Genomic DNA, 26,892 nt, shown 5'->3' with positions numbered 1-26,892 from the left:
TTGTAGTAGAGACGGGGTTTCACCGTGTTAGCCAGGATGGTCTCGATCTCCTGACCTCGTGATCCACCCGCCTCGGCCTCCCAAAGTGCTGGGATTACAGGCGTGAGCCACGGCGCCCGGCCTCACACACTTAACTTTCACTAACCACTCATAGTTGATTCATTGAGAACCCTCAATTCTGTCACTTCTCTTACCCCCAAATGCCTCCGCCCCATCCAATCTCCACTGTCATTATTTTTCAATTTCATTGTTCCATATTGCCAGTTGTCACTTAACTGCCATCTGTAAAATTTTTTTTTTTTTTTTTTTTTGAGACGGAGTCTCGCTCTGTCGCCCAGGCTGGAGTGCAGTGGCGCAATCTTGGCTCACTGCAAGCTCCGCCTCCCGGGTTCACGCCATTCTCCTGCCTCAGCCTCCCGAGTAGCTGGGACTACAGACGCCCACAACCGCGCCCGGCTAATTTTTTGTATTTTTAGTAGAGACGGGGTTTCACCGTGGTCTCGATCTCCTGACCTTGTGATCCGCCCGCCTCGGCCTCCCAAAGTGCTGGGATTACAGGCGTGAGCCACCGCGCCCGGCCCATGTAAATTTGACTTATTTTGTACATTTAGCTTCAGAAGATTTGCTTTCTCCTTTATCTTTTTACCATATCCACTTTTCCTGTGCTGTCTTCAACCTAATGTTCAATTAATAGTCCAGCACTACAAATACCTTTTTCTTTTCTTTTTTCTTTTTTTTTGAGACAGAGTCTTTCTCTGTTGCCAGACTGGAGTGCACTGGTGCAATTTCAGCTCACTGCAACTTCCTACTCCCTGGTTCAAACGATTCTTCTGCCTCAGCCTCCCGAGTAGCTGGGATTAGAGGCATGTGCCACCATGCCCAGCTAATTTTGTATTTTTAGTAGAGATGGGGTTTCTCCATGTTGGTCAGACTGGTCTCGAACTCCCGACCTCAGGTGATCCGCCTACCTTGGCCTCCCAAAGGGCTGGGATTACAGGCGTAAGCCACCATGCCCAGCCGCTACAAATACTTTTTAAGCTCTCTCTTTTTTTCAGCATCCATATTTCTTTTTCCAGTCTCTAGATCTGCTACTGGTCTCATCCCTACAGACATTATATGAATGAATGTCTTTTTTTTTTTTTTTGAGATGGAGTCTTGCTCTGTCCCCCAGGCTAGAGTGCAGTGGCATGATCTCAGCTCACTGCAACCTCCGCCTCCCAGGTTCAAGCGATTCTTCTGCCTCAGCCTTGTGGGTAGCTGGGATTACAGGCGCACACCACCACGCCCTACTAATTTTTGTATTTTTAGTAGAGAGAGGGTTTCACCATATTGGCCAGGCTGGTCTCGAACTCCTGACCTCATGATCTGCCTGCCTTGGCCTCCCAAAGTGCTGGGATTACAGGTGTGAGCCACCATGCCCAGCTGGAATGAATGACTTCTTTTCCATTATCCTCCCAGCACCAAAAAGGAAACTAGCTACCCAGCCCAGTCCAGTCATGCAGGTGCAGGATGATGGAGGCAACCTCATCCCCTTTGCCAAGTGAGTCCTCCCACTGGGTGGGGAGCATGGGGAGGGGATGGAGGGAATATTGCATGCCTGGGTCCTTCCCTAAGAGGATTAGGAAATAAAGAACAGGAAATGCAATGCCTGGTCTCAGGGGATTGATGATTCATTAATTTATTCAACAAATAGTTTGAACACTACAGTGTTCCAGGGACTATATTAGGCACTGGGGATTCAGCAATTAGCAGGATAGAGGTCCTGCTCTTGTAGAGCTTACATTCTAGAGAGGGGAACACATTCTAGAATGTGTAAACAAATAAAATTTCAGCTAATGACGGGTACTATTTAAAACATAAAACACAGGGCCAGGTGTGGTGGCTGACTCCTGTAATCCCAGCACTTTGGGAGGCCGAGGCGGGCGGATCACCTGAGATCAGGAGTTCAAGACCAGCCTGGCCAACATGGCAAAACCCCATCTCTACTAGAAATACAAAAATTAGCCAGGCACGGTGGTGCTCACCTGTAATCCCAGCTACTCGGGAGGCTGAGGCACGAGAATCGCTTGAACCTGGGAGGCGGAGGTTGCCGTGAGCCAAGATCGTGCTATTGCACTCCAGCCTGGGCGACAAAAGCGAAACGCCATCTCAAATAAATAAATAAATAAATAAATAAAATTATGAATTTTTTTGTGAATTTTTTTTTCTTTGTGAGACGGAGTCTCGCTCCGTCCCCCAGGCTGGAGTGCAGTGGCGCCATCTTGGCTCACTGCAAGCTCCGCCTCCCGGGTTCCCACCATTCTCCTGCCTCAGCCTCCTGAGTAGCTGGAACTACAGGCACCTGCCACCGCGCCCAGCTAATTTTTTGTATTTTTAATAGAGACGGGGTTTCACCATGGTCTCTATCTCCTGACCTTGTGATCCGCCCGCCTCGGCCTCCCAAAGTGCTGGGATTACAGGCGTGAGCCACCGCGCCTGGCCTTTTTTTCTTTTTTGAGACGGAGTTTCTCCCTTGTCGCCCAGGCTGGAGTACTATGGCGCGATCTTGGCTCACTGCAACCTCCACCCTCTGGCAGGATTCTCCTGCCTCAGCCTCCCAAGTAGCTGAGATTACAGGTGCCTGCCACCACGCCTGGCTAATTTTTTGTAATTTTAGTAGAGACGGGGTTTCAACATGTTGGCCAGGCTGATCTCGGACTTCAGACCTCAAGTGATCCACTCACACTGGCCTCCCAAAGTGTTGGGATTACAGGCGTGAGCCATCACGCCCGGCCAGTGTTCGTGTACTTTATGTGTGGCCCAAGACAATTTTTCTTCTTCCAATGTGGCCCAGGAAGCCAAAAGATTGGATATCCCTGGTATAGAGCTTAGACTCAGTGAGATCTGAGGGTCAAACTACAGCCAATCTCCACCCTCAACCCAGCTTCAATTTCCTTTCAAGGCAGAGGCCTTACCACCTTCTTCAGCTAAAGTGGTTAAGAGAGGACACGGCCTGAGGGAACCTGGGCAGCTTTATAGTCCCATGGAAAGATGGCCCTTGAATCCTTCGGGTGAGTAGATTGCTGTAAGGGAAGAGCCAGACCTGAGCCTACCTTGTCCTCCCCTCAGGTGTTCCAGGGTGGTCAGCCGATCTCCACCACCAAGGTTGCCTTCCCAGAGCCTCAGACTCATGCCCCAGCGTTATGGAGATGTCTTCTGGAAGAACCTCAGTCAAAGGCCCAGGTGAGTAGAGGAGAAAATGGATACCAGCTGGATGTGGTCTTAACTGGATTAAACTACCATAAACCCATATAGCAATAGGCCCTAGTCTGGGGTTAATTTCCCACTGGCTGGTGGACATTGTAGCTCCTAATGACAGAAAGGAGGTTGGGAGAGACTATTAAACAAGCAATATGGATGGACGTGTCCTCTCTGCACTTATAGCCCCCTTTTTGTTCTTCACAGCCTCACTTGGCTGGAGGAGCAGCACATTCCACCCATGCTGGTAAGACAGGCCCTCTGCCTTCAACAGTTCTCTGTTAAAATTGCACCCACTGCTGTCCTGTCCCAAGCTCTCCTCATCACCGCTTCCCTATGGTATTCCCCAACCAGTGCACTTCCTTTCTATGAATCAGTCATCATGTTTTCGAGATATCACAGGGGTCTTCCTAAGACCCCGGACTCCCTACCTAGTTCAATCCAAGCTCCCTTGAGAGAGCCAGTTCTTTTTTCTAGCTCTTTTTCCCCATTCTCTGGCACAGAGAGCCACTGGTTGCTCCCAGCTTGGTCTGTATCCTCCTGAGCAGCTCCCACCCCCTGAAATGCTTTGGAGAAGAAAGAAGAGGAGGCCATGTTTGGAAAGAATGCAGCAGCAGGGGCTTGGGGGTGTCCCCGCCCGGGTGAGGGCTGTCACTTACCACCTGGAGGACCTAAGAAGGCGTCAGAGCATCATCAATGAGTAAGGAAGGGAGACATCTAGGTTCTGGCAGTCATGCAGGATTTGGGGGCAGAACAGTTTGAGCTAAGGAAGGGGTTGAGAGCTTTGAGGGGAGGTTTGAGGGGAGCTTTGAGGGGAGACTGCTTGGGAGGAAGCTGTGGGCTTTGGTGTGATTGAAACAGATTTCTGTAATATGAAAAGGAGGAGGGAATTGCGGTAAGGAGGATGAGCCACTTGAGCTGGAAGGAGTAGAAACTGGATCACTGAAGACAGGAAAGCAAACCATAGAACTGGAGGACAATGGGGAGGCTGGGGTCGCCTCTGGGTTCCTAGACAATATGCTTCAGTCTGAGGGTAGCAGAAAATTGGGAGTGGAGAGTTAGAGGTCAAATGACAACTCCCTGGAGTCCCAGCAGGAAGTATTTCAGAACAGAAAGGTGAAGAATGGAGAGACAGGAAGCCTGGCCTCCAGGTACTTCTCTCCTCAGCCTAAAGTCTCCACAGACTGAAGAAGGCCCAGTGGGGCAGCTCTGGGGCTGCATCTGAGCCAGTGGTGCTTGGCGAAGAGGGCTGTGGATTTCCCAGCACCAATGAATACCCTGATCTGGAAGAGGAGAGGGCAACCTATCCACAGGAAGAGAACAGTTTTCTCACTCCTGGCAGGGCCCAGGTATTGTTGGAGTGGAACTGGGTGGAGTGAGAGGGAGTGACGTGGGTTTCTGGTCTTGCATGGAGATGCAGTAGAAGCTGAGAGCCAGGTTGGAGAGCTGGATTTGAGAGGAACAAAAATAACGTAGCTGAGAGCCAGAGACTTTGAGGTACCTAAGCTTGGGTACTAGGAAATCTGGAAAAAAAGACCTACTTTTCCATTCTCTTTTTCAATTTCTCTCATCTTTACAGCTGCTTTGGTCTCCCTGGAGTCCCCTGGGTCAGGAGGCGGCTTGTGCCTCCAGGCAGCTGCACTCTCTGGCCTCCTTCAGCACTGTCACAGCCAGGAGGAACCCCCTTCACAATCCCTGGGGGATGCAGTTGGCAGCGTCTGAAGAGTAAAGAGAAACCACTGATGCCGAGATACTGGTGGTGCCCCAGGAACCCAAGACGAGTTCCGTCACTAGAGTCACCCCCATTGCTGACATGAAGGCGTTTCCCCTTCCTTAGCCTCTCCAACTGCCTTTCCCATCCTCTGAACTAGGCATTAACAGCCCCCCTGGGCTCCCAAATCAACCCACCGCTCTCACAGGAGCACCCCAAGTCCTGTTTTCCTCCAGGCCCCGCCCCTGGCCTTGTGTTCTCTCTGCTCTGTTATTAAAAAGCAAGCAAGCGGAGCCCGAGTTGTCTTTCTTCTTGGGATGCAGCGATGGAGAGGCCAATGGGGAAGGTGGGCTCCTTTCGCTTTCTCGAGGACTCAGCTACAATGAAGTCGGGCTGGGTCCCCAAATTCAAGGAGTCTTGTCCGAGGCGAGAAGGGTCCTGCTCCCAGTCCTGTGTTCCTCGCCCGGCCCCTCGGGTTCCAGCACCGGTCGGCCGCCCCTGCCCCGTTCTCTCGGACTGGGAGTCCGTCGGCCGAGCTTCCGCCTCCAGGACCCTGGAATCCTGCCCCTCAGCGCTGCTGCCTTTTTGGGGACTTCCCAGTAGTATGTCCCTCGGCCTGGCTCAGAGCTTCAGAAGCCGAGTCCCTCTGCCCAGCGCCCCACCCAGAACCCCACGTGTGCTGACCCCAGGTTCCCTTCCTGACCCCCATCCCCTTAATTGGGAAGCCCCGCCCCGTGCGCAGTGACGTCGGACGCCGCTGTCAGCCGGCGCTGGGGGGGGGGTCGGTGTGGGGTAGAATGGCCGCTGCCGCCGTCACCCGCGGGACCCCGGGAGGTAAGAGCCAGGGCCTCTCGCCCGCCTCTCCGCCCCCGCGCCAGGGGGCGCAGCTCCTCCAGGCCCTGACGCGGAGCGCCGCGCCGGGGACCACCGTCCCTCCTCCCCGTTCGCCCTCACCTCCCGCTTCCGTCCTCCTCCCCCGCGCCAGGGGGCGCCGCTCATCGCAGGGCCCCACGGCCGACCAGCGCGTGCCGGGGACTGTCCCGGAGACCCCCGCACCCGGCACCCGCACTGTCCCTCGCCCACCGCGTGCCCGCAGACTCTGCTCCCGGCTTCTCCAGAACATCCCTCTATGCGGGCGGGACCCTCCCACCTCGAAGGTTCTCCTGGGACCACCACTCCGCCGGGGGGCCGCCCAGAGTGCCAAGTGTCCGATCCGGCGCCGCCCAAGTGCGGCCCGAGGACCCGCTCCCTCTCCGCACCCTGGCAGACTGCCTTAGCCGGGACTGCGCACCTGCGCCCTGGGGCGGAGTCCTTACCCCAACCCCAGCTTCACTGCACACAGTCGAGCCCGACCGGCCTCCTCCCATCTCCATCCTGGACACCTGGCGGAGCCCGTGCTGAGAGCCTCCTCCAGCTCCCATCTGTTCCCCCAGAAGGGCGGGGGGCTCAGGCTGGAGCCAGAGCGGTAGATGGGGTAGGCTAGGCCTGGAGGCCAGGGGAGGCAGAGGCGTTTGGGGAGAGGGAGGTAGAGAGGGCTGTCAGCTGGAGGGCGGGTGGTCCTGAGGGTGGGAATCTGGGTGTCTGGCCCAGATTGTATCAGGTCCTAACCAACCTGGAAGAGAGAATAGGTTAGGCTCAGTTATCAGATCTGCCCTTCCCCCTTGGAAAAATCAAATAGAGAAGGAACTCAGGGCGTGTCTTCTAAAGGCCTAGCTCTCTACCGGAGGTAGAATCTCCTGCCCTGCCCCCAGGATCCTGGCTGTCTCACCAAACCATCCTCCAAGGACCGGATGGCCTGAGTCCCAACCCCCAGGACCTGACCCAGCCATAGCCCCAGTCTGTGCAAAAGCTCAAGCTTTAGGGCCTCTGAGGCCCCAGACCTGCCTGTCTTCTCCCCTCCCCCACCCCAACCCATTTCTTCCTGCTCACTCTTTCTGTCCAGTCTCCTCACTCATATTGACTCCAGGCACCGTGTCTGGTTCTCCCTTCTACTGTCACATCACAGTCAGCCCCTCCCTCCCTTTCCTCATCCTTCCCAGATACTATGACCCAGTTCTATACTCACTCCCCACCTCATACTTCTCATCCTGGATTAATGTGGGGGCTTCTGCCATGACCTTGTTCTCTCCCTTCCCAGCACAGACTCCCCCTCCCCCCGGCCCCTCAGGCCGGGGGTGACCTTGCCCCCTGGAACCCTCACCATGAATACCAAGGACACCACCGAGGTTGCCGGTAAGTTCACAAAGCAGGTTCCCAATGTGGCCACAGCCTTTCGTTCTCCCCATGCCTTAGTAGCCCTCTAATTATTGGATTCCTTGTTCTCCTTAGTGAGGTTTCAGTTCTCCCCAGTGCTCTGCATTGCCTTCAGCCCTTTCCCCTTGGACAGGGATGCCCCGGGGTAGCACACTAAACCCTCCCTTCTAATTCCCTTTAGAAAACAGCCACCACCTGAAGATCTTTCTCCCCAAGAAGCTGCTGGAGTGTCTTCCTCGCTGCCCGCTGCTGCCTCCAGAGAGGCTACGGTGGAATACAAATGAGGTTTTCTAGGGAGGCTGGGGGTTGGGGCCCAGCAAGACCTAGTAGGCTGGAGGAGGGTGAGTGGGGGGTCTTTCTGTGTCTCTCGACACTCTTAACTGCAGAGCACCATTCTGAGCTCTTTGGGGATCATAGGAGAGGTATAAAGAACATGGATCTTGGCCGGGCGCGGTGGCTCACGCCTGTAATCGCAGCACTTTGGGAGGCTGAGGCGGGTGGATCACCTGAGGTCAGGAGTTCAAGACCAGCCTGGCCAACATGGTGGAACCGTCTCTACTAAAATTACGAAAAATCAGCCAGGCGTGGTGATGTGCACCTGTATTCCCAGCTACTCGGGAGGCTGAGGTGGGAGAATCACTTGAGCCAGGGAGGCGGAGGCTGCAGTGAGCCGAGATCGCACCACTGCACTCCAGCCTGGGCGACAGAGCGAGACTCTGTCTCAAAAAAAAAAAAAAAAAAAAAAAAAAAAAGACATGGATCTTGTAGGAGCCCTCTTTTCCATGGCATAGCCCCCTGGGTAAAAACAAAGGCTACTGCCAATAAAATATTCTTTACATACTAGGCACTGTGCTGAACACTTGGCCTGCCTTGTCTCGTTTAATCCTCTAAGGATGCTACAGAGCAAGCCCTGTTGTTGCTCCTATGTTATTGATGAGGAAACTGATTTACCTCATAGTTTATCTAACTTACTCCAGAGCCCCCCTTTTATTTTTTTTTTTGAGACGGAGTCTCACTCTTGTTGCCCAGGCTGGAGTGCAATGGTGCGGTGATCTCAGCTCACTGCAACCCCTGCCTCCTGGGTTCAAGCGATTCTCCTGCCTCAGCCTCCCAAGTAGCTGGGATTACAGGCATGTGCCACCATGTTGGTCAGGCTGGTCTCAAACTCCTGACCTCAGGTGATCGTTCTGTTTCGGCCTCCCCAAGCGCTGGGATTACAGGTGTGAGCCACTGAGTTCGGCTTTTTCCTTTTTTTTTTTTTTTTTTGAGATGGAGTCTCACTCTGTCGCCCAGGCTGGAGTGCAATGGTGCGCGGTCTTGGCTCACTGCAACCTCCGCCTCCCAGGTTCAAGTGATTCTTCTGCCTCAGCCTCCCGAGTAGCTGGGACTACAGGCGCACCACCACACCCAGCTAATTTTTGTATTTTTAGTAGAGACAGGGTTTCATTAGGTTGGCCAGGCTGGTCTCGAACACTGGACCTAGTGATCCACCCGCCTCGGCCTCCTACAGTGCTGGGATTACAGGCATGAGCCACCATGCCCGGCCAGAACCTTTGTTTTTAACCACCACTGATACTGGCTCCTTCTGGAGGGGGCACAGTCCTTGCGTACACACCTTCTGTATTCTGCATACTTAGTGCCTTGTATGTAGTTGGTTGTTAATATTTATCAATTTGATGTCAGAAGAAAACTGTCAGTAAAAGGGTGTGCGTATGTATGTATGTGTGATTGTTGTGCTATAGAGCCTTTAGGAAGGGCCAGTGTGGTCAGCAGGGCTTCATGGAGCATCTGAAAAGGGGTTTGGTTTATAGAATGGGTAGGATTTCCAGACACGGAGAGGTGTGCACATGGTACCTGCCTTGTAGGGTACTAACATGCAGGAGGTAATTGTTCAAAGCATGTTCAGGAAGGAATCAATGGACCCATCTGGCAGGAATTATAGGAGCAGTATGGGTAAATAGTGGGCACAGTGAAAGTTTGATCCTTTGTTGGGGAGAACCTTGGAGTCAGGCTAAAGAATCTGAAATTCCAGGCCGGGCGTGGTGGCTCAAGCCTGTAATCCCAGCACTTTGGGAGGCTGAGACGGGCGGATCACGAGGCCAGGAGATCGAGACCATCCTGGCTAACACGGTGAAACCCCATCTCTACTAAAAAATACAAAAAACTAGCCGGACGAGGTGGTGGGCGCCTATAGTCCCAGCTCCTCAGGAGGCTGAGGCAGGAGAATGGCGTAAACCCAGGAGGCTGAGCTTGCAGTGAGCTGAGATCCGGCCATTGCACTCCAGCCTGGGCGACAGAGTGAGACTCCGTCTCAAAAAAAAAGAAAAAAAAAAAAAAATTAAAGAATCTGAAATTCCTGCCAGGCACGGTGGCTCATGCCTGTAATCCCAGCACTTTGGGAGGCCGAGGCAGGCGGATCATGAGGTCAGGTGATCGAGACCAGCCTGGTTAACACGGTGAAACCCTGTCTCTACTAAAAATACAAAAAATTAGCCAGGCGTGGTGGCAGGTGCCTGTGGTCCCAGCTACTCGGGAGGCTGAGGCAGGAGAATGGTGTGAACCCGGGAGGCAGAGCTTGCAGTGAGCTGAGATCACGCCACTGCACTCCAGCCTGGGCGACAGAGCGAGACTCTGTCTCAGTCAATCAATCAATCAATCAATAAAAGAATCTGAAATTCCTGGCAGTGTCAAACTACTGAAATTTTTTGTTAGGAAGGGGCACAGAGGCCAAGCGTGGTGGCTGACGCCTATAATCCCAGCACTTTGGGAGGCCAAGGCGGGTGGATCACCTGAGGTCGGAAGTTCGAGATCAGCCTGAGCAATGTGGAGAAACCCCATCTCTACTCAAAACAAAACAAAACAAAACAAAACAAACAACAAAATTACCCGGGTGTGGTGGCGCATGCCTATAATCCCAGCTACTTGGGAGGCTGAGGCAGGAGAACTGCTTGAACCTGGGAGGCAGAGGTTGCAGTGAGCTGAGATTGCGCCATTGCACTCCAGCCTGGGCAACAAGAGTGAAACTCCATCTCAAAAGAAAAGAAAAGAAAAGAAAAAAAAAAAGCAAGGGGCACAGAAATGAGATTTTTGGAGAGTAAAATAATTCACAGTATGATGAGTGGACAATGAAGAATGTGGGCCTGCCCCCAAGATAAAGGCCCCAGGTGGGAGTAAGGGAAGGATAAAATGTTAGACTTTTGTCTTAGGACAAAAGAGGGGTTCTTAGGAGGGCAGTGGGTCTTGCTGGGTCCAGATACCTAGAAGCATCCTCCACTAGCTGCCACAATTCAGCAGAGAGAGACACTGACAGGATGACCAAGAGGCCAGGCTGAGACTATGAAGGAGACACCCACCTGAGTGCCTACTCTTCTACAGGAGATTGCATCCTACCTGATCACCTTTGAGAAGCATGATGAGTGGCTGTCTTGTGCCCCAAAGACAAGGTGAGAAAGTTTGAGAACGTGGGGGAGTGGCAGGGGTCCTGGGTTCTGTTCACAGAATTCCAGGGCAACCCTTCCCTTCACAGGCCTCAGAATGGCTCCATCATCCTCTACAATCGCAAGAAGGTGAAATATCGGAAGGACGGTTACCTCTGGAAGAAGCGGAAGGATGGGAAGACCACCCGAGAGGACCACATGAAGCTGAAGGTCCAGGGCATGGAGGTAAGAGAGTCAGACATTCAGCTCATCTTCCCGAGCCTGCCCTCCTCCACCCTTAGCTGGACTCTAGCCCTACCAGGGCTTAGTGGCATTGTCCACCTCAGCCCCCACCCAGTTACTCTTCCCTTCTCACTCACTCTGGGTCGGCTGACATTGCTTTGGCCACTCTCCACTTCCCATTTCCCTCCACGACTCAACTCTCCAGGCTGTAGGCCGTGCCTCCCTTCCGGAACACTGATGCCCAGGCCCCTCACTGCTCTTGTGTTTCCCTCAGGGATCCCAGCAGTGATGCTGTCAGCACAGGTTTCTCTTCCCCAGATCACTGCCCCTCATCTCAGATGCGTTCTTGCTCTGCCCTCTGGTTTCTAGATAGTCCCATATCTCAAATCTGGTCTTCACTGTAAGGCCCCAGCCCCACTGCTCATGTATGACTCAGGGCTGCTGGGCTTCAAAAGGGATGGGGACTAGGTGGGGGCGAGGGTGGGGGAAGGGTTGAAGAGGAACTGGTGGAAAGATTGGGATTCCTGCAAAGGGACTGAACAGAGGAAGAGTTGGGGAGCAGACTAGCCCTCCCCCCACCCCAGCCTGTCTCCTGGCAGTGTCTCTATGGCTGCTACGTTCACTCTTCCATCGTCCCCACATTCCATCGGCGCTGCTACTGGCTGCTCCAGGTAAGGACGGAAGAGCCCAGGGAGCCACAGTCTTCCTGGTTGTTTGAGGGTCTGAAAGAAGGAAGTGAAAGGATGACTAAGTTCTGAGTGAGGAAAGGAGCCTGGGAAGAAGAGAAAGGGGCTTGGGGATGGAGAGAGTCAGAAATTGGGGGTGAGGTTAGGAGGGTGCCCAGGAAGAAGTGAGGATTAGGAAGCTGAGCCCCTGGACCTCAGGACCCCATGGCTCTGTGTGTCCCCTTATGCTCTCAGAACCCTGACATCGTCCTTGTGCACTACCTGAACGTCCCAGCCCTGGAGGACTGTGGAAAGGGCTGCAGCCCCATCTTTTGTTCCATCAGCAGCGACCGTCGAGAGTGGCTGAAGTGGTCCCGGGAGGAGTTGTTGGGACAGCTGAAGCCCATGTGTAAGGCAGCAGGGTGGGGATAGAGCTCCAAGGGGAGAGTAGAAACAGGGCTCCCAGCGGGGCCATGGTTCTGGACCCAAAGCCTGAGGGCTGATTGTCTCCCTCCAAGCTGGGAGGGTGCTAGGATTCCTGGCGTGTTCTCAGGTATTAGAATACGGAGAAAGGACTAAAGCGACATGTCTGAGCAGTCTTGAGGCTGCTGGCCTCTGTTCACCTGGCCAGAAGTCTTGAAGCGTGTCAGGTGCTTGGAGGAGCCATCAAGGTACTCTGGGGCCTGTTTCGTGGGGGTCCCACAGCACTTCCCCCTAACTTCTCTAGTTCATGGCATCAAGTGGAGCTGTGGGAATGGAACAGAGGAGTTCTCTGTAGAACAGCTGGTGCAGCAGATTTTAGACACCCACCCAACCAAGCCTGCGCCCCGAACCCACGCCTGCCTCTGCAGTGGGGGACTTGGTAAGTTACTCCCTGACCTTTTGGCTGTCTTCCCACCAAGCCACCCTGCTCTTACGCAAGCCAGGGGGATATCCGTCTTGATGGGATTTGCATGCTGATTTGCAAGTCTTTTGCATGTCCCAGAAAGATGAGCCAGATGAACAGAGATGTTCCCATCTGGGTGCACACTGGCTGCAGCCTGGCACTCAGCTGTCCTGGCAGCCTCTGCCCTTCTTGTCTTCTACCTTCAGCAATCCCTGTCACCTCAGTACCACCAAGGACACTCAGCCTTAGCCTTCCTCCTAGTTGGCACCCCCTTGGTTCTGTTCTTTTGTCCTTTTCCTATGCCTTTACCGTTGGCTTTTAGCTACTCTCCCAAGCCCTCAGTTTTCCTCTGCGGTGTTCCTCTGGTTTTGCTTGTTCTGGGGGGAAATAGAGAGGGGGAGGGGCAATAAAGGGTAGGGGTAGAGAACAGACATTTCTCATGCCTCCCAGTGGCTACAATCAGTATTACACCTCTGGTTTATAGGGATGTACCAGGAAATACTTCTGAGGGCTTCGAGGTAGAGAAGGGTACGGAATGATGTGTCTTACCTTCTCTCCTTCCTACTCCTCTCCACTCCAGGTTCTGGGAGCCTTACCCACAAATGCAGCAGCACGAAACACCGCATCATCTCTCCCAAAGTGGAGCCCCGAGCTTTAACCCTGACCTCTGTCCCCCACACTCACCCCCCAGAGCCTCCTCCGCTGATAACCCCACTTCCCCCAGAGCTCCCTAAGGCACACACCTCCCCATCTTCTTCCTCTTCTTCCTCCTCATCGGGATTTGCAGAGCCCCTGGAAATCAGACCTAGCCCACCCACTTCTCGAGGGGGTTCTTCAAGAGGAGGCACGGCTATCCTCCTCCTGACAGGACTGGAGCAGCGGGCTGGGGGCCTGACGCCCACCAGGCACTTGGCTCCCCAGGCTGATCCTAGGCCTTCCATGAGTCTGGCGGTGGTTGTAGGCACTGAGCCTTCTGCCCCACCGGCTCCTCCCAGTCCTGCCTTTGACCCTGATCGTTTTCTCAACAGCCCCCAGAGGGGCCAGACATATGGAGGGGGGCAGGGAGTAAGCCCAGACTTCCCCGAGGCAGAGGCCGCTCATACCCCCTGTTCTGCCCTAGAGCCTGCTGCTGCCCTGGAGCCCCAGGCAGCTGCTCGGGGTCCCCCACCACAGTCGGGAGCAGGTGGGAGAAGAGGAAACTGCTTCTTCATCCAAGATGATGACAGTGGGGAGGAGCTCAAGGGTCAGGGGGCTGCCCCACCCATACCTTCACCCCCTCCCTCACCCCCACCCTCACCTGCCCCCTTGGAGCCATCAAGCAGGGTAGGAAGAGGAGAGGCCTTGTTTGGAGGACCTGTTGGGGCCAGCGAACTGGAGCCCTTCAGTCTTTCATCATTCCCAGACCTTATGGGAGAACTCATCAGTGAGGAAGCTGCAAGCATCCCTGCTCCAACCCCCCAGCTCTCTCCTGCTCTTAGCACCATCACAGACTTCTCCCCAGAGTGGTCCTACCCAGAGGTGAGGCTCAGGCTTATCTCCTCCCTTCTCCCTCCCATTTGTTTTCTGACTGCCCAAAACAAATTGTATGAATGCTTACCCCGTGGTCTGTAACCTAGTTTCCCTCAGTTTTCATGGCTTCTTAGGCTTTACTTAGTTCTCTATCCAATCCCTGTCTTTTTTTTTCTTTTTGAGAAGGAGTCTCACCCTGAGGCCCAGGCTGGAGAGCAATGGCACGATCTCGGCTCACTGCAGCCTCCACCACCTGGGTTCAAATGATTTTCCTGCCTCAGCCTCCTGAGTAGCTGGGATTATAGGTGCCCGCCACCCCGCCTGGCTAATTTTTGTATTTTTAGTAGAGACAGGGTTTCATCATGTTGGCCAGGCTGGTCTCGAACTCCTGACCTCAGGTGATTGCCTGCCTTGGCCTCCCAAAGTGCTGGGATCACAGGCGTGAGCTACCGCGCCCGGGCGCCAATCTCTTTTTTACGTAGAGTGAAGCTGCTTTCCTGTTTCCAGAGTCCTCAGCAACTTAACGTTTTTTCTGTTCCTCTCCCTTTCACGTGTTAGCACGGTTTCTGGAGTCTCGTGGGACCTCATTCCCTTCCTGACTGTTTTCAGGGGTAGGGAACTGGGGCTGTGCAACCTGGAGAAGAAAAGAAAGATCAGGCATGTGACTGCAGACTTTGAGTAGCTGAAAGACTGTCTTCAGCAGTGCAGAAGTTCTGTTTTGTGCTGCCTTTGAGAGGGAAAGGAGGAACTGCAGTGGGGGTGAATTAGACCAAGAACAGAACTTCCTTCTGGTGACAGCTCTGTGGTAGCTTTGGGGGAGGCCCTGAATTCCCAGTTGCTGGCAGATTCAGGTAGAGACCAGGCAACCACTGAGCAGGAATGTTGGGGAGGGATAGACTGACTGACCTCACCCCACTGGGTCCTGTCTATCCCTGTACCCCCAGGCTCTAGCACAGGACCTGCCATACCCTATAAGGGTCTGAATACATGAATGAGGGAGTGGATGAACATCCAACTCCAGTCACATGGTCTCTGACTTCTGTCTGCAGGGTGGGGTCAAGGTGCTCATCACAGGTCCTTGGACCGAGGCCGCCGAGCATTACTCCTGTGTGTTTGATCACATCGCAGTACCAGCCTCACTTGTCCAGCCTGGTGTCTTACGCTGCTACTGTCCCGGTATGAGGATTGGGAACTGTAGGGGGAGGGACTGACGTGGGCAGTTAGGATAGATCAGGACTTCCAGGCTTCCAGAAAGCACTGGGAACGAATGGGTTGTTTTGAGAGCACAAGGACTTCATGCAGTCCTGAGGTTGAGCCCCATGCTCTCCCAGCAGGCAGAAGAGCCTGGACTTAGGTGTCAGATCTAGGTTCTGGTCCAAGAAATCTACTCCTTAGCCAACCAGTGACCTCAGATAACTCTGATCCTTCCTGAGGTCCTTGGCCTCCCCTCCTGTAGGGTTAGGCATTGACCAAAGGGATTTCTAATGTCCGTCCAGGCTTTCTGGCCTAGTTAGAGCCAGAGTCTCCCACTCCACTCCCGGGGGAAGGAGAAAGAAGACATGTGGGTGTCCTCTAACCAGTCTTGGGACTGAAGGACATTGGCTTTTAGAACTGTGGTGTCCAGTATGGTAGCCATTAGCCACATGAGCCTATTTAATTAAAGCTAAAGAATACTTAAAATTGACTTCCCCAGTCTCACTGACCACATTCCAAGTGCTCAGTAGCCACAGGTGGCTGGTGTTACCCTGTTGGATAGTGACGACATAGAACATTTTTGTCACTGCAGAAATGTTCTTTTCGACAGCACTGGTCTAGACTTCATTGCCAAGGTTCATCTCTGCCCTTTTGCCACCAGCCTTGCCCTTACCCTCCACTCAAAAATCAGCCTTACTAGGGGACCTCAAGGACCACCAAAGTGAGAGGTTGGCAGCTTTGCCGTCTGTGAGTGTGTTCGCCCCCAGTCTCTACGGCGGCATCCAGCATGTGTGGATGGAAAGGGGATGAGACCAGAGAATCTGGGGACTGGGAGAAAAAGTCTCAGCACCTGGTCTTAGGATCAGGGCCTGCTGGTTCCATCCTTATGGCCACTGGACACTGTTTATGAGCAGCGAGCTCCCCTTTCCTCCATCTCAGCAACAAGGTCGTAACTTCTGGACTCTGATCCAGGAATCAAGAGGATTTTCCAACATCAAATTGTTCATAATTAGTCTCTTGACCCTCAGTTTCCAAACCTTCTTGCTGAATAACAAATATCTTCAACTACAGGGTCTAGAATCCAAGGGCTCTCTGGCCCACAGTATGTATTAAGTTCTCAAACAAATGGACTCCCTTCTTAGTTAGTGCCAAGGCCACCGAAGCCAGGGGCCTCTTGGCCCACAGCAGGGCAGTAGGGGAAATAGCTGTGGAATAATTGTCTATGGCTGACCCAGGTAGCCAGAGAAGGAGCCAGGCAAAGAGAGCCCTTCTCGCTGATCCTGCCCTCTCCAGCCCACGAGGTAGGGCTGGTGTCTTTGCAGGTGGCAGGGCGGGAGGGGCCCCTTTCTGCTTCTGTGCTCTTTGAGTATCGAGCTCGCCGATTCCTGTCTCTGCCTAGTACTCAACTTGACTGGCTGTCACTGGACGGTGAGTACCTAGCCCTCTGACCCCAAGTATCGGGCCCACAGCCTTCGAGCATGACATGCTCCTAGACCCCTCAGGGTTCAGGTGACCACCAATGAGCCCCAACTTTACCATTCTTTTTTTTTTTTTTCCAATTCCTGTTTCATTAGTGGTCTCTCTCTCTTTTTTTTTTGAGGCTGAGTTTCGCTCTTGTTGCCCAGGCTGGAGTGCAATGGCGCAATCTTGGCTCACTGCAACCTCCGCCTCCCGGGTTCAAGCGATTCTCCTGCCTCAGCCTCCAGAGTAGCTGAGATTACAGGCATGTGCCACCATGCCTGGCTAATTTTTTTGTGTTTTTAGTAGAGACGGGGTTTCTCCATGTTGGTCAGGCTGGTCTCAAACTCCCAACCTCAGATGATCCGCCCGCCTCAGCCTCCCAAAGTGCTGGGATTACAGGCGTGAAGCCACCGCGCCCGGCCCTTCATTAGTGATTTCTAAATGTGGCAGCAAACTTCCCTCACCTCCTCTTCCCCATAAATCTTGGGGTCATTTTTATACCAGTTCTTTTTTTTTTTTTGAGACCGAGTCTCGCTCTGTCACCCAGGCTGGAGTGCAGTGGCATCATCTCAGCTCACTGCAAGCTCCACCTCCTGGGTTCACGCCATTCTCCCGCCTCAGCCTCCGGAGTAGCTGGGACTACAGGTGCCCGCCACCACGCCCGGCTAATTTCTTTTTTTTTTTTTGTATTTTTAATAGAGACGGGGTTTCACCGTGTTAGCCAGGATGGTCTCGAGCTCCTGACCTTATGATCCGCCCGCCTCGTCCTCCCAAAGTGCTGGGATTACAGGCGTGAGCCACCACGCCTGGCCTTTATACCAGTTCTTGACCTGCCCTCCATCCCAAAGGGTGGAATCTAGACAAGGAAGGTCAACAGGCAGGGCAGGGACAGTGTCTAGAGCAATATATAGGTGCTATGCACAAGTTTATATATTTATTATTTATTTTTCTCTTCTTTTTTGAGACAGAGTCTCGCTCTGTCTCCCAGGCTGGACTGCAATGGCATGATCTCAGCTCACTGCAACCTCCACCTCCGGGGGTTCAAGTGATCCTCCTGCCTCAGCCTCCCGAGTAGCTGGGATTACAGGCGCCCACCCCCACGCCTGGCTAATTTTTTGTATTTTTAGTAGAGACAGGGTTCTCTATTTGGTCAGGCTGGTCTCGAACTCCTGACCTCAAGCAATCCGCCCCGCTCAGCCTCCCAAAGTGTTGGGATTACAGGCGTGAGCCACCACACCCAGCTGTAGTTACATCTTTAAATTTCTATTGTTTTTCCTCTTCTGATTATAAAGATGCGTTCATTAATGGAAATTCAGAAATTACACAAAAGCACAAAATAGAAAATAAAAATTCCGACTGGGCCTGGTGGCTCACACTTGTAATCCCAGCACTCTGTGGGGCCAGAGCAGATGGATCACCTGAGGTCAGGAGTTTGAGACAAGCCTGACCAATATGGTGAAACCCTATCTCCACTAAAAATGCAAAAGTTAGCCAGGCGTGGTGGCGGGTGCCTGTAGTCCCAGCTACTTGGGAGGTCAAGACAGGATGACTGCTTGAACCTGGGAGGCGGAGGTTGCAGTGAGCTGAGATCGCACCACTGCACTGCAGCCTGGGCGACAGAGCGAGACTTCATCTCAAAAAAAAAAAAGAAAAGAAAAATTTCCTATACTACTACTTCTCAGTGATATCCATTGCTAATAACATGGTGTACTAACACAAACACAGAGGCACACGCATACATGTACATATATGTGTGTGTATTTATTTAAATCTGGGATTGTTTTTGTTCCTGTTACTGGTTATCTCTCTCGTGGCCTTGAGCACTGTTTCCGTCTGCACCTGCTGCTTTCTCAAGGTTTGCTTTTCTCCCTGTCTTCCTCTTGGTGTCTTTGTTGGTGCCTCTTGGTTCCTCTCAGTTCTGCGGCCGTCTGTGTTATCTTAGTCTCTCTCTGTCCTTACTTTTCTCTCCGGAGCTCTGGTCCCTAGTTTTGCCTCGGCCTTGGAGCTGGCGCCCACACAAAGCCTGCGTGTGTGCTGGGTTGCTTGTCTCTGACTTGAGTCTGCCTACCTTGGGCTCTGGCCAGGTCTCTCAGTCCTGTGCTGTCTCTGTCCTGCCCTGTGACTGTTCATTACCTTATTTCTCTGTCCCTGTCTAATCTGCATTTTACCATCTCTCCTATGAGTCTCTTCCATCCCTCTTCTTTCCATTTCTTCTTGAACCAACATCTTAACTTGCCTCTCTTTGATCATCCTTTCTTACTGCTTGTTTGGCACTTTCCCCTAGCCCTCCTTTGTCCTTTCTCTATTCTCCTTCACTTGATCTTTTTTGCTCTCTCTCCTCCCTTTGTTTTACTTGGGTTTCTGTTAATCATTCTCTGTCCTCCTCCCTTACTATCACCTGTGTACCTTCATCCCCTTCTATCCTGGCATTTCAGAACATCTCCAACCTTCACCTTGTTTCTCTGTGTCTGTTTTCCTGTGGCTCTGATCCCCTCCCACCTCCCCTTCTTGTCCTTGTTTGATCTCAGGCCGGGACACATATAGCTTGGGGGGATGTGTGTGTCTGTGCATATGTGTGTGTTTGTGTATTTGTGTATGGGGGGCAGAAGGAGGAGGAGGAGAAATGGACATGGCTATCCATCTCTGTCACCTTCCCTCCCCCACCATCATCTTTGTGGACAGCTGCAGGGGGCTGGGAGGAGGGAGAGGTGCTTTTCAAATCACAGTCCCTGAGCTCTTTGGGGCAGTGGTTATTACAGAGGAGGGACCCTGGAATCCTTCACCTTCACCATGGGGGACAAAGGTAGTGTCTGCTGCAAAAACTGATGGAACGTTTTACGCAGGAAAAGGCTGGGGGGAAGAGTGTGTATGCATGGGATTTGGGATAGCAGAAGGCTGGATGGCCATCTGGGAATTCCTACTACCTCTGTACCTTGAAGGAAACAGTTTTGGTTCCAGATCCGGGTTCTAGGTCAGTGGGCAGTATTCACAGCCCTAGCTTAAGGACTGAGTCCTGATGGGCTTTATTGGGGTAAAGGAGGTGCTGTTTTGGGGAAGATAAAAGAATATGGTTCTATGTCCTCATCCCCAGATCTTGGGACAAGTCTACTTTTGGTGTTCAGGGCATCACCTAGACTCTGCCCACTCAGCCTCCCACACCCGTTCCCCCTCAGACAACCAGTTCCGGATGTCCATACTAGAGCGACTGGAGCAGATGGAGAAGCGGATGGCAGAGATCGCAGCAGCTGGGCAGGCGCCTTGCCGGGGTCCTGACGCTCCTCCAGTTCAGGTACTTCTGTGAGGAGGGAGGTGGTCTATGGTGGGAAGCAGGGGGAGGATGCAGCTGAAGAAAATGTCTGGCACCCGTGGCTCTCCTCCCTCCCCTGTCCCCAGCCTCCTCAGCCTGTCTTCCCTCTCCCTGACGTCACCCCGTTCCCATCCCCACCTCATGGATAGAGTGGCTATTCTGGGCATCCTCTTGGCATGACGGGCTTCAGACTATTTCTGGTCGGAAGAAGGGTGGAGGTGAAGGAGAGGGCGGGGGAGGGGTCAGGAGCATTTTGGGGCTTAGATCGCAGTGGGTCCCAAGTTTCTGAAAGAAGAGGGCTGTGGAACTGCTCAGAGAAGGCTCTGGCTTCTGAGGGGAAGAAGCCATGTGTGAATATGGCACTCATCTGAGCTGATGGGAAGGCACGTGGGCAAGATTGTGTGAGCTCTGGCTGCTGGATGGGCCGGAGGAAGCGGCTATGGGAGCAGGAGTCACTGAGGCCACACAGGAACTTTAACTGATGGGATCCTAGAGTGGGACGCGTGGGGAGGGGGTAAAATTCGAAGCTGGGAGGACAGATGTGAGGTGGCCAAGGCCATCCCAAGCCAGGGGAGCAGATACCTGGGTCTCTGCCTAAGAGTGTGTATGTCACAGGATGAAGGCCAGGGGCCTGGGTTCGAGGCACGGGTAGTGGTCTTGGTAGAAAGCATGATCCCACGCTCCACCTGGAAGGGTCCTGAACGTCTGGCCCACGGAAGCCCCTTCCGGGGCATGAGCCTTCTGCACCTGGCTGCTGCCCAGGGCTATGCCCGCCTCATCGAGACCCTGAGCCAGTGGCGGTGAGCAAGGGCAGCTGGGTGAGGGCTGGGCAGCCTCTGGGACAGAAGTGTCAGGGGACTGAAGAGGGACTGAAGAGGAACTGGAGGACCTGGGGCCCTACCAAGCGGGAGCTGGGGTCATTGTGGGAAGGGAGGGGGCTGGGAGAGGACTTACATTTTGGGGAACTTTCATATCCTGATTTAAGACACTTTGACTTCTTGACCTCCTTAAACTAGTGTCCCTGACTGCCTTTTCCCACCGGCCCTGTACAGGTTGCCTCCTAGTGCCTTTACTTCTTATGTTCTTACTTTGCCCACTTCCTCCCTCATTGGGCTCCGCTGTCTCTCTCCCAAACCCTCCAGGAGTGTGGAGACTGGAAGCTTGGACTTAGAGCAAGAGGTTGACCCGCTCAACGTGGATCATTTCTCTTGCACCCCTCTGGTGAGGATGACAATTCCTGAGTGCACATGGGGCACTGGGCAATGGGAACCGCCCTTGAAAAGGAAGATCCTGAGGAATGCAGGGAGTGGGGTGGGCTGGGGTCTGAAGACCTGACTACTGGAGGAAGAGCCCCGGGACTCAGCCTCCACCTCCTGTCCTGCCCCCTTCCTCAGATGTGGGCTTGTGCCTTGGGACACCTGGAAGCTGCTGTGCTCCTTTTCCGTTGGAACCGACAGGCACTGAGCATTCCCGACTCTCTGGGCCGTCTGCCATTGTCTGTGGCTCATTCCCGGGGTCATGTGCGCCTTGCCCGCTGCCTTGAGGAACTACAGAGACAAGAGGCTTCGGTGGAGCCCCCACTTGCCCTATCACCACCCTCCTCCAGCCCAGACACTGGTGAGGGTGGCCCTAATCTTTTGGAGAGAGGGATGTGGGTAGGAGGCAAGGCCAGGGCAAAGCCAAAGGGTGGGAAACGAGTAAAAGAGGAGACAAACCACAGAGGCAGGGATGAGGTAACAGAAGCAAGGACAGACAGGGAGACCGATAACAGGATGGCGGAGGCAGGAGACTCGATCGAGGGATGGCCGTGGCTCCTGCTGCCCTGACTCTCTTCCCTCCCCACACAGGTCTGAGCAGTGTCTCCTCACCCTCGGAGCTGTCGGATGGCACCTTCTCTGTCACATCAGCCTATTCTAGTGCCCCAGATGGCAGTCCCCCACCTGCACCTCTGCCAGCCTCTGAGATGACTATGGAGGATATGGCCCCAGGCCAGCTTTCCTCTGGTGTCCCAGAGGCCCCCCTACTCCTCATGGACTATGAGGCTACCAACTCCAAGGGGCCCGTGTCCTCCCCTCCCGCCCTCCCACCAGCCTCAGATGATGGGGCCGCTCCAGAGGACGCCGACAGCCCACAGGCTGTGGATGTGATCCCGGTACTGCTTCTGTCGATGGAGTTATAGGGGCTAGAAGTGGAGTAGGTAGGGTGAGGCCGACTTCCATGAAGCAGAATCAAAGTCTGGCTTCAGTTTAGGAAGGACCCATTTACTTCATTTTGGGACAGGCAAGGTAGCCTTTTGCTTAGCTCCTTTCAGACCATGTGACTTGGAAGTCATGAGGCAGTGGAGGTTAAAAATTCTGGCTGATCCCACAATTCAGATGGTGGAAAAAAAATTTTTTTTGGCCGGACTGGGTGGCTCACACCTGTAATCCCAGCACTTTGGGTGGCCGAGGCGGGTGGATCACTTCAGGCCGGGAGTTTGAGACCAGCCTGGGCAATATGGCAAAACCCCACCTCTACAAGAGATACAAAAACTAGCCGGGCGCGGTGGCTCAAGCCTGTAATCCCAGCACTTTGGGAGGCCGAGACGGGCGGATCACGAGGTCAGGAGATCGAGACCATCCTGGTTAACACGGTGAAACCCCGTCTCTACTAAAAAATACAAAAAACTAGCCGGCCGAGGTGGTGGACGCCTGTAGTCCCAGCTACTCGGGAGGCGGAGGCAGGAGAATGGCGTGAACCCGGGAGGCGGAGCTTGCAGTGAGCTGAGATCCAGCCACTGCACTCCAGCCTGGGTGACAGCGCGAGACTCCGTCTCAAAAAAAAAAAAAAAAAAAAAACTAACTGGGCATGGTGGTACGTGCCTGTAATTCCAGCTGCTTGCGAGGCCGAGACATGAGAATCGCTTGAACCTGGGAGGCATAGGCTGCAGTGAGCTGAGATTGCACCACTGCACTCCAGCCTGGGTGACAGAGTGAGACTCTGTCTCAAAAAAAAAAAAAAAGGACAAAATAGTAAGATTTAAAATATAAAAAGCATTAAAAAATATTCTGGCTGGGTGCGGTCGCTCACCCCTGTAATCCCAGCACTTTAGAGAACGAGGTGGGAGGATCACTTGAGGCCAGGGGTTTGAGACCAGTCTGGCCAACATAACAAGACCCTATCTCTACAAAAAGTAATTTTTGAAAAGTAGGCATGGTGGCACACACCTGCAGTTGTAGCTACTTGGGAGGCTGAAGTAGGAGAACCCCTTGAGCCCATGAGTATGAAGCTGCAGTGAGCTGACTATCATTGCATTCCAGCCTGGGCAAGAAACCCTGTCTCTATAACGAAAATTCTGGGGAGTGGCCGGGCGCGGTGGCTCAAGCCTGTAATCCCAGCACTTTGGGAGGCTGAGACGGGCGGATCATGAGGTCAGGAGATCGAGACCATCCTGGCTAACACGGTGAAACCCCGTCTCTACTAAAAATACAAAAAAAAAAAAAACTAGCCGGGCGAGGTGGCGGGCGCCTGTAGTCCCAGCTACTCGGGAGGCTGAGGCAGGAGAATGGCGTGAACCCAGGAGGCGGAGCTTGCAGTGAGCTGAGATCCAGCCACTGCAGTCCAGCCTGGGCAACAGAGCAAGACCCCGTCTCAAAAAAAAAAAAAAGAAAATTCTGGGGAGTATTTTCAGTTAGAGCTGGTTTGTAGGAGTTACCTGTTGATCCATGTAGGGACAAGGTTCTAGGAGAACCAAGATGACAGAGGGCAGCTGGGAGTTGTGTGGAGAAGTAAGGTGGGCAAGATGGGGGTATTTGGCAGTGATCCGATGCAGGAAGGAGGCTTGCACATGATAAAGCTAAGAAAGTCTGTGGAATGAAAGTGAATCTTCAAGTATAGCCTTGTACTTCTCTGCTAGAGACTGGGGACATATCTGGTTTAGAGAGACTAATGGGAGTAAGTGGGTGGCACTTTAAGTACAAAAAGCTTAAGAGAACTTCACAAGTAGGCCGTGTTGAGTGTGTCCAGCAGGAAGTACTGGAGCATAGGCTTCAGGGCTGGAGCAAAGGCCAGACTGGAGCCATTCATCAGGGCAGTAGTTGGCAAGTGTTGGGATGGTTCTTGGAGAGTTGAAAGGGAGTTGGGGGTGGGCACAGCCAAGCCTATGGGGAGCATGTGCTAGTCAGCTGGCATGGGGCAGGCCCAGGTAGGACAGTGGATGGTTGGCCTGAAAGGGTGTCAAGTCCTCCATTTGTTCAGCTTCTGAATCCCCACTTGGGAGTATCTGCTTTTTATCCTGTATTCTCCATAGCATCTCAGCACGGAGGGACCCCCAAGTGGGAGCCCCACCAGTATCAATGAATGAGTCTGGAACAGTGGCCCAGAAAGACAGGGTTAGCAGCGCCTGGCAGGGAGAGAAGGAACGGGACAGGAATGGACGGAGGTTACAGCTGGCAGTTGGGGCCCCTAAGGGTTCACTCAGCTTCTCCCTTCATCCAGGTGGACATGATCTCACTGGCCAAGCAGATCATCGAAGCCACACCAGAGCGGATTAAACGAGAGGACTTTGTGGGGCTGCCTGAGGCTGGAGCCTCAATGCGGGAGCGGACAGGGGCTGTGGGACTCAGTGAGACCATGTCCTGGCTGGCCAGCTACCTGGAGAATGTGGACCATTTCCCCAGCTCAACCCCTCCCAGGTGACTAGCTCAGGACAAAGCCTCCAGATTCTCCAGAGATGGGAGGAACGGAGAAAGGTGGCTTTCCACAGCCAAAGCTCCATTCTGGCGGAGGCCCCAGGGCCTTGGAGAAGCGAACTGAACTGGCTGATGAACTCTGAAGTCACTCTCCAGACTCACTTGCTGGTGGTCTTCCTTCATAGCCACCCATAGGTAGCAGAGGAGACACTTCAAATGCTTCATGACACTCTCTTTCCCTGCCCTCTACAGCGAACTGCCCTTTGAGCGAGGTCGCCTGGCTGTCCCTCCAGCACCCTCCTGGGCAGAGTTTCTCTCTGCATCTACCAGTGGCAAGATGGAAAGTGATTTTGCCCTGCTGACATTATCCGATCATGAGCAGCGGGAACTGTATGAGGCGGCCCGAGTCATCCAGACGGCCTTCCGAAAGTACAAGGTCAGAGGGACAGGGGGCTCAGGATGAACTATACCATCTCCAGTCAGGGGAGACTGGGCTCCCAGGGCTTTTGGAGGATGAGTAGTCATGCAGACAGGCCTTGGATGGGGTAAAGGGTCAGGGGAACCCCAGAAAAGTTGGAGGGACAAGTCAGATATCCCATTATGTGGGTTATGAGGTGCTGAGACTTCTCTCCCCTCAGGGCCGGCGGCTGAAGGAGCAGCAGGAGGTAGCAGCAGCTGTAATCCAGCGCTGTTACCGGAAGTACAAGCAGGTGAGACCCTTCTCCCTCAAAAGCATACCCACCAACCCACCAACCCACACCCACGCCTAACCATTTCAGAATGCTGCCAGAGTCCTAACTCCCCTTCTCTCTCCACAAGCTGACCTGGATTGCACTTAAGGTATTAGGCATGAGATCTGAGTGTGAGGTCTGTGATGATTCAGATTTTCCTTGAGTGCGTGGGTTACAGAAAGAGCCTTGCATCAGCCTATCTTGGGTGAGCCCCAGGGCTTTGGGTCTCTGTCCCTCGATTTCAGCCCCTGTCCCTCCTCCCCACCCCTGCAGTTTGCACTCTATAAGAAGATGACCCAGGCGGCCATCCTGATCCAGAGCAAGTTCCGAAGCTACTATGAACAGAAGCGATTTCAGCAGAGCCGCCGAGCGGCTGTGCTCATCCAGCAGCACTACCGCTCCTACCGCCGCAGGCCCGGCCCTCCCCACCGGCCTTCGGCCACCCTGCCTGCCCGCAACAAGTAGGGTTCAGCCCCAGCCCTCTGTGCCCACCCACTGTGTCCACGCCATTCCCCCTTATTCATCTTCTTGATCATCTTGCCTCACTGCCATTCCCCGCGTAGGGTTCCAGGGGGGCGAAGGCATGCAATGCCTGGGGGGTTCTGTGAGGTCCATCTTTTCTTTCTTTCACCAGAGGCTCCTTTCTCACCAAGAAGCAGGACCAGGCAGCCCGGAAGATCATGAGATTCCTGCGGCGCTGCCGACACAGGTACTCATCCCTTCTCCCCCTGCCAGCCGTCCTGATCGCCAGTCTTCTCTGACTCCCATCTTTCTCTCTGCAGGATGAGGGAACTGAAGCAGAACCAGGAGCTGGAAGGGCTTCCCCAGCCGGGACTGGCCACCTGACCTGGCCACCGCCTTTCTCACCACCCTGGGGACGCCTCGTGCAGTCTTAACAGGGAGAGGGCTTTCTGGGGCAGGGGGAGCCCCTGTCGGCAGCTTTCCCGTTCACCTTTGTTGGAGCCCTTCGTAGGCCTCCTCCCTCCTCCCCATGCCTTGCTCCCACACCCCTCTCCTCATCCTTCCTGGTCGTGCCCCATCTCTTTTGGTCCTGGCTCCAGAAGAGCCGCGCCCCACATACCTGCATCTTCCGCTGTGACCTCCAGAGCCCTGCCTGCCCCTGCTCCCCAGCTCCTCCTGCCTGCACCCGACTCGGCCCCCTCCTGACTTGCCTTATTTATTTGTTCGACGCGTCTCTGAATGTATCCGCCTCGGTTCCCACCTCTGCCTTCGCTGCGCACGCCCCTCGTGTTTCAGGGCTGACCGTGCCCCCACCCGACTCCGCATGTTTGCGTCTGTTTCCTCCCTTTCTGGCCCTGTCTTACCCCATCACCCGACTCTGGCCACCGACCTCAGGGCCGAAGGGGAGGTGGTGTACATAGGAACGCGTTGCGGAGTCCGCCCCGTCCCCCGAGGGGAGGGGTCTTGTACATACTGTAACATACAGAGTATAGTGAAGAATCTATTTAAGGCGCCGCGGGGAGGGCTGCACGGCCGGGCTTGTGGTTCTCTAGCGCGGCGGGGGCCTCCTGCCGGCTCCACGGGCACTTTCTACTTGTGCATGGGCTTGGTTTATACGAATTGCCATTAAACATCGCTGCACCAGCCA

The 26,892-nt window shown here is 53.9% G+C and overlaps 2 protein-coding genes and 1 pseudogene across 60 annotated transcripts in view; 2 read left to right on the top strand and 1 right to left on the bottom strand.

The window, feature by feature from the left end:
• The window catches only part of INCA1 (inhibitor of CDK, cyclin A1 interacting protein 1), a 7,710-nt gene extending 2,469 nt beyond the window's left edge, over positions 1-5,241 (top strand). For 2 of the 9 annotated variants that reach the window (XM_028835936.2, XM_077970087.1), the window contains 6 exons: positions 1,459-1,540; positions 3,109-3,222; positions 3,445-3,484; positions 3,786-3,937; positions 4,421-4,586; positions 4,817-5,241. In XM_028835936.2, the coding sequence (XP_028691769.2) occupies positions 1,497-1,540; positions 3,109-3,222; positions 3,445-3,484; positions 3,786-3,937; positions 4,421-4,586; positions 4,817-4,966 (666 nt within the window). In that variant the 5' untranslated portion in view covers positions 1,459-1,496 and the 3' untranslated portion in view covers positions 4,967-5,241. Of the gene's footprint in view, positions 1-451; positions 584-1,289; positions 1,541-3,108; positions 3,223-3,444; positions 3,485-3,740; positions 3,938-4,420; positions 4,587-4,816 lie in introns of those variants that run through there. The other 7 variants (XM_028835935.2, XM_077970085.1, XM_028835938.2 and 4 more) reach the window with 6 other exon arrangements.
• On the bottom strand, positions 1,655-6,369 carry LOC144335251 (uncharacterized; annotated as a pseudogene). Its single transcript, XR_013405971.1, has 4 exons — positions 5,146-6,369; positions 4,779-4,955; positions 2,449-4,683; positions 1,655-1,903 (listed from the first exon to the last, which is right to left on the bottom strand). The product of XR_013405971.1 is annotated as an uncharacterized LOC144335251 (transcript).
• CAMTA2 (calmodulin binding transcription activator 2) lies at positions 5,705-26,892 on the top strand. Of its 50 annotated transcripts, none has more exons than XM_015118368.3 (23): positions 5,705-5,782; positions 7,086-7,180; positions 7,383-7,486; positions 10,577-10,644; positions 10,728-10,863; positions 11,460-11,531; positions 11,781-11,934; positions 12,253-12,387; positions 12,992-13,929; positions 14,970-15,096; positions 16,408-16,542; positions 19,749-19,864; positions 20,498-20,682; positions 21,025-21,103; positions 21,277-21,499; positions 21,730-22,034; positions 24,359-24,555; positions 24,805-24,988; positions 25,191-25,262; positions 25,372-25,392; positions 25,557-25,744; positions 25,918-25,992; positions 26,066-26,892. In XM_015118368.3, the coding sequence occupies exons 2-23, from the start codon at positions 7,150-7,152 to the stop codon at positions 26,127-26,129; spliced, it is 3,609 nt and encodes a 1,202-aa protein (XP_014973854.1). In that variant the 5' UTR covers positions 5,705-5,782; positions 7,086-7,149; the 3' UTR covers positions 26,130-26,892. The 50 variants fall into 50 exon arrangements, 30 of the variants coding, with proteins under 30 accessions (XP_014973854.1, XP_077826003.1, XP_014973853.1 ...); XM_077969877.1 differs by having other exon boundaries at positions 21,025-21,123; positions 21,246-21,499; XM_015118367.3 differs by having other exon boundaries at positions 11,445-11,531.

The sequence above is a fragment of the Macaca mulatta genome, chromosome 16 (assembly GCF_049350105.2).
Source record: "Macaca mulatta isolate MMU2019108-1 chromosome 16, T2T-MMU8v2.0, whole genome shotgun sequence".
NCBI classification, from domain to species: Eukaryota; Metazoa; Chordata; class Mammalia; order Primates; family Cercopithecidae; genus Macaca; species Macaca mulatta.
Note: the sequence above shows the minus strand (reverse complement) of the source record. Positions and strands in the feature narration are given on the sequence as shown.

What these genes read in the sequence shown, in the direction of transcription:
- CAMTA2 (XM_015118362.3), top strand. An exon ending in CCCAGCTCAACCCCTCCCAG is followed by an intron (nt 24,556 to 24,804) that starts GTGACTAGCTCA and finishes TGCCCTCTACAG; the next exon opens with CGAACTGCCCTTTGAGCGAG. An exon ending in CGGCCTTCCGAAAGTACAAG is followed by an intron (nt 24,989 to 25,190) that starts GTCAGAGGGACA and finishes CTCTCCCCTCAG; the next exon opens with GGCCGGCGGCTGAAGGAGCA.